We start from the raw sequence: 6,537 nt of genomic DNA on the forward strand, positions 1-6,537 counted from the left end.
TAAGGAAACTAAAATGCCATTTCTTCAAAAGTAAGAGCTTTCTTTTGATGAGCGCTTGATTATGTGTAACAAAGATGCTTAAAAGGAGATTTCTTCTTTCTTTATTTTACTTTATTCCAGAATTTAAAGCAGGCGAAGCTAAAAAGCCACTGAGTGGAACATATTTACCAGTCAGACTGCTCTGAGTGGATTATTTCAATAATCAAATAATTACTTTTAATTTGATTCATCATTTCATATACAACCTTGAATGCGTGYGTGCATGTGTGAGGTCTTGTATATAATATGGTGTAAGGCCCATTTTCCAAAGAAATACTACATTGTGAGGACTCACTGCTTCTAATGGGCATCGAGCCACATTAGTAGACATGCTATGTGTGTGTGTGCGTGTTTGTGGGTGTGTTTGCATGTGTGTGTATATTACTACATATAGACAACCGCTTTCACAATATTTACCCTCCCCTTCTTCATTTTTCTCCTTTCACCATTCGTTCAGTATGTATAGAATTATTCAATCTATTTTTTTCCAATTTTGAAAATGACACCCCRTGTCTGCATGTGTTTTACCAATATGAAAGTAAAAATACTTCAGCATAATGTGTTAGAAGAAAACATCATGTAAATATACATATTAGYATTAACCCAATGAGCAATAAATAAATAAAAAAAACAGACAACAGCAGTATGAATAATAAAACGAAGTATATTCAGTCTAAATATGGTGACCATCCATCTGCCAGCAGGTAATGTCAGCATATTATTCCTGTTTGTTTATTCCATTCCCTGTTGGAGTGCGCCTCCTCTCTACATCTGCATCCGTTCATTTACCCATTTAACAAGGACAACATTGATAGAGAGCTGTGGAGAGAGGTCAGATTCGATTTCAGGGGACAGAGTTGGATGTGATGGGGAGTGGGTGGTGGAGGGTCGGGGTTGGCGTGGTAATGGCTTTCCTGGGCTTTTTACAGCACTGAATAGCTCAACTGGAGCCGCCTTGATGGGGTYAGGGCGCTGTTCTTAGAAGGAGCTCAAACGTCCTGTTCCTCATTGTTCCTGAACACAGCGTGCCTCTGCTCCGGAGGAAGCAAGAACAGCACGCCRTGGAAGGCAACAACTTGGCTTAAAGATGATGAAGAAGAAGAAGAAGAAAAAAAAACACTCCAAGTCACTCTGCCTCACTCTCCAAGATCTGTTTCAAACCTGTGGTTAGACTGATGAGCTGCCATGATGACGAACAGTGGAGATCCGGGCTGTGCTTTTTGCTAACGTCAAACAAAAACAGTAACGTGACATGAAGCTTCTTTAAAGCTGGAGTCCTGCATGCTGCTGGCACACAAGCCTGTTTTGCTTTGAATCAGAATCCAGGCTGAGATGCAATGCATTCAGACTCCAGTGCCACAATTTGAGTAATCAGCCTCTAACTAATTCCTCTCCACTTGTTCCTTTTTGATTTCATTTATCCGCAAATTGCTGTGAGGGGAGCAGGTCTGCTAGAACAAGAAGAAGACGGGGGAATTATTCTGCTGTGCTCTGGCTTCTGATGAATAGAGAGCTGTCATTTGAGCTTTCTTTTGAAAATCCCGAGCACTTGTTCTATACTTTTGTTAGTAAAAATAAAGCAAAACTAACAGCTTTTTTTGTTGTTGTTTTTTTGTTGCTAAGTCACAAAACCGATGGGAAACAGCTCTTGTGTTTGGCAGACTGCCGCTTCCTGTTTTTAGACTGAATGATTGAGGTGCTGTGTGTTTGCAGGGGCCCCAGCCGGCCAGGCTGACACGCTGCCCTCAGCGCAGGGCACGCTGCCGCACTTCATCCAGGAGCCAGAGGACGCCTACATCGTGAAAAGCAATCCCATCAAGCTGCGCTGCCGAGCCACGCCCGCCTTACAGATCTTCTTCAAATGCAACGGGGAATGGGTGCACCAGAACGAACACACGTCCCAGGAGTATAAAGACCTCAACACCGGTAAGATCTGGTTTTTATGGAATGCGAGCATAAACCATGATGAAAACATGAAAGRAATTCACAGGAAATAAGGTGATGCATTATTTAAAGAGGTCACAGACTGTGACCAATGTGGATACAGATTTGTTGCATATCATCAGTTTTGAAAGAGAATCACCTGGGAACGTACCGATCCACTTTTTTCCACTTCCGATATCGATACAGATATCTGAGGTTTGGTATCGGCCGATACAGAAAAACAGAACTGAACTGATTTGAAACATTTCTTTCTCTAAAATGGACATAAAGGTACTATATGCTTATAGCTTGGTCAAACATTTAATTCATTAATTAATTTTTTTTCAATATCGGGATTGATAATATCTGTATCGGTCCCGATAGGTTCATCTCTGCGCGTGGGCGGAGCTCCAGGTTTGACTCTGAGCCTGAACTGTAAACATTCTGTTCTTCTTCCTGATCACTTTTAGATGACGTGATATACAGTATGTATATCTCCTGGTAAATGTCTTTAAATAAAGAATCCTAAAATCTGTTCATATTTTATCAAAGTACACCAATTACAGATTTCACAAAAATTAATACTGCACTCCATGTAACCAATAGGACAGCACTTCCTGCCCTCCTTCAGTGGGTAAATAAGTATCACCCACATCACAATGTTAATAGTAAACATATCTCTAAGTTTCCTACTTTCTAGGAATAGTTTCACTTTAGCTATTCGGATAAAATAATGAAACACATTTTTTTTTGTACTTGCTGGCTGGTGAATGGCAGCGTTTATTTGCAGTCCCGTGAATCTCACAGTTAAGTTTCTCTCTCGCCTCCAAGGCATTGCTCCTTCTTTCCTCTGTGGTGAGAAGTTATTATTAGAATGCAGTCGTTGACTCTAATAGCTTTAATGCAGCTTCTTTCCTCTAAGAAGGTACAGAATGAGAATTTCACTTAGCTGCAAAGTTCGTCAGCTACTGGCACGTGTCGTTTACCAACACAGGCTTTCACTCGCTTTGATCAGCGCTCCYCCTTTACCYGCTGCGCTCAGGCGACGCATCGATGCAGCGTTTCACTCTGAGGATAGGCGAGTCGAGGTTCCGAATGTCGGATGGTTTAAGCCCTGATGCGGACGGATGGCAGCGGCGGCTGTAATCACAGCTMGGCCCATTCACATGTGCAGCTGGAGCTTATGGTAAGCTCCTGGCAGGCCGAGCTGAAGCTGGGGAATTCTGCAGGACGTCAGCACAATGAGAGCTGCTTTCCTACCGGCTGTCACTCAGAGAGATGCAGAGGATTGTAGATTTGTTACACCAGCAGTTTGTTCTGACTGAGAAAAACTAGGGTCTGTTTAGAGTGACTGAACTGTTCACATCACTGATTTRGAAGAACTTATATGAGATGTTTAAATAACACATATTTTTGAAGCATAGAGTTGGTTCAGAGTATTATGAGTTACATTTATTTCATATGCAAATACTACCCTGTTATGTTTGGATTGAGAATGATGAGGGATGAAGGCAAATCACAAATTTATTAAGGGTTGCTTTGACTCTTTCATGCAGTTTTGAGAATTTTTAAAATCTCCCATGGCAACCATTCTAGCTGTGCAACACGCCAGGGTGGAACCGAGCACCACCTTCAAGGACAAAGCTCCTCCTCAGAGCTTCCGCCTGACAGAACAGCCCTCCCATGTGAATCCCCCACTCAGCTCCTTCAGACTAGCCAGCAGCAATTAGTAAACACCTGGTGGAGCTGAGCATCAGCTGAGATCATTATAGAAAGCTGGTYAATAGAGGAGTCATGTTGTGATGACTTCCTGAATGTGAAAGAGTATTGGAAAGAGCAAGAGTTTCTTAAAGGTACAGAGGCCCAATTTCAAGGCASTAAATTACAAAGTCAATTTTTTTAAGTCATATTTGAAATATACAGTATTTTTATACCAACTGAAGTTAACATAGTTGATGCTATTAAATGGCAAAATGCGAATAGAAGACATAATACTGTCCCTTTAAGTGTTCTGCCTCTGTTTTGAAACGCATACCACCCATAAAATTGTGTTACAACATTGTTTTTAAAGTGCATCTCCATCTGAGTTATCAAAACAAAACTATGTCTGCTCCTCTTGTGTTTTGACCTCAAGAAATCCTTCTATTAGCCCCCAGATGTCCCCCGAGCCACACCNGGCCCATTCACATGTGCAGCTGGAGCTTATGGTAAGCTCCTGGCAGGCCGAGCTGAAGCTGGGGAATTCTGCAGGACGTCAGCACAATGAGAGCTGCTTTCCTACCGGCTGTCACTCAGAGAGATGCAGAGGATTGTAGATTTGTTACACCAGCAGTTTGTTCTGACTGAGAAAAACTAGGGTCTGTTTAGAGTGACTGAACTGTTCACATCACTGATTTRGAAGAACTTATATGAGATGTTTAAATAACACATATTTTTGAAGCATAGAGTTGGTTCAGAGTATTATGAGTTACATTTATTTCATATGCAAATACTACCCTGTTATGTTTGGATTGAGAATGATGAGGGATGAAGGCAAATCACAAATTTATTAAGGGTTGCTTTGACTCTTTCATGCAGTTTTGAGAATTTTTAAAATCTCCCATGGCAACCATTCTAGCTGTGCAACACGCCAGGGTGGAACCGAGCACCACCTTCAAGGACAAAGCTCCTCCTCAGAGCTTCCGCCTGACAGAACAGCCCTCCCATGTGAATCCCCCACTCAGCTCCTTCAGACTAGCCAGCAGCAATTAGTAAACACCTGGTGGAGCTGAGCATCAGCTGAGATCATTATAGAAAGCTGGTYAATAGAGGAGTCATGTTGTGATGACTTCCTGAATGTGAAAGAGTATTGGAAAGAGCAAGAGTTTCTTAAAGGTACAGAGGCCCAATTTCAAGGCASTAAATTACAAAGTCAATTTTTTTAAGTCATATTTGAAATATACAGTATTTTTATACCAACTGAAGTTAACATAGTTGATGCTATTAAATGGCAAAATGCGAATAGAAGACATAATACTGTCCCTTTAAGTGTTCTGCCTCTGTTTTGAAACGCATACCACCCATAAAATTGTGTTACAACATTGTTTTTAAAGTGCATCTCCATCTGAGTTATCAAAACAAAACTATGTCTGCTCCTCTTGTGTTTTGACCTCAAGAAATCCTTCTATTAGCCCCCAGATGTCCCCCGAGCCACACCWGGGACACTCCTGGTTCAGAACAATAATCATTCACTGTCRTCCAGCCCAAACTGGAYGGATGTTCTGCTCGTGTTCATGATCAGCTAWTGCTTCTGACTGTTGGTGTCCATTATCTCTACACTGCAGCTCATTGGTTCATGTTTAGCTGCAAATAATTGACAGCAATTCATTACTTACTGTACAACAATTATGCTTCTAATCTATATGACTTTTTTATTTTCTTTATTGTTATCATGAATATTAAGCTAAAATCACAGCAGCCAAAGGAATCCAGGTTCACTTTTGAGCAGAATCACATTGGGTATGAAAGCTGATTTATGGCTTATAACTATAGCTGTGGCTGTCTGATACTACCAACTGATGCCAACGTAATTAAAAATGAAAGAAATCTGTCAAACCTACGGTAGGATATTATAGGGAAAAAACATCCTAGACATAAACAACAACTCTACATGCTACTCAAGCCAGCAAAATATGCTAAAATTATGTGATTAAAAACTTCAATTTTCTTTTCTCYACCTCCCAACAATGAGGAAGTCAAAAAGCTTTCCTTTATTAAAGCTGTACGTCTTCAGACAGCGAGGCTGCGCTGAAATAAAAAGAAGAAGCCCTGACTTGTTTAAACCCTCCAGTGTCCTCATAAATCCAGACTTTTCCRCTGAGTAAATATCCATCCTGGAGCTGCAAACATTCAGTTCCAGCTTAACTTTTTCATATGAGGATGAACTTGTAGCTCTCTGTAGTTGGATTTAATGATGTGACTGATGCTGAGCACATCCAGCCCCGCCCACCCTGACCTGCAGTCTGCTCTTCTGAGCCACGTGTTGCTGGTTGTTTCTAGCACTGGGAGAAGGCAGAGGAAATAGATTTTTCACAGATCATTTCTAATGCCACACTGCCACAACATWATGACAGTTTTAACAAATATGTGAAGCAAATTTTATTTTTTATAAAAGYTACATACTGCAGCTTTAATTTCACTTAGGAGAGGACAAGTCAGGAGGGACATGGGTTAGAGCTGCTGTTGACTGACTCATCTGTTAAGTGGTAAAAGGTACAGGGGAAAGTTAAGTATATGAATATCTTGGTAATTTATTTTCCTTAATTCATTAAATGCTAGTGAAATGCAGGCAAGCAGTAGTCAGTAGCTAAGCTAACTATGCTAAATGGTTAATAATTTCACATAGTATACTCATCTCTCTTGGAGAAAAAAATMTTGTTTCTCAATCTTGGAAAAGTCTAGAATTGCCCCTCCMCCTCCCCAAAGAAATCATGAAAGAAACCTTTGTATTTAAACAATATCAATGTAAAAAATGCAACAGAAACAAAGAACAAAGTAAATCTGCCATTCATCTAAGAAGAAAATAAGGATTAATTT

The 6,537-nt window shown here is 40.6% G+C and overlaps 1 protein-coding gene across 1 annotated transcript in view; it reads left to right on the plus strand.

The window, feature by feature from the left end:
- Positions 1-6,537, plus strand: part of unc5db (unc-5 netrin receptor Db) — a 227,829-nt gene that overhangs the window by 101,411 nt on the left and 119,881 nt on the right. Inside the window, exon 2 of the mRNA XM_017306901.1 lies at positions 1,753-1,965. Within this exon, the coding sequence (XP_017162390.1) occupies positions 1,753-1,965 (213 nt within the window). The remainder of the gene's footprint in view (positions 1-1,752; positions 1,966-6,537) is intronic.

Source organism: Poecilia reticulata, linkage group LG9 (genome assembly GCF_000633615.1).
Source record: "Poecilia reticulata strain Guanapo linkage group LG9, Guppy_female_1.0+MT, whole genome shotgun sequence".
Taxonomy (NCBI): domain Eukaryota; kingdom Metazoa; phylum Chordata; class Actinopteri; order Cyprinodontiformes; family Poeciliidae; genus Poecilia; species Poecilia reticulata.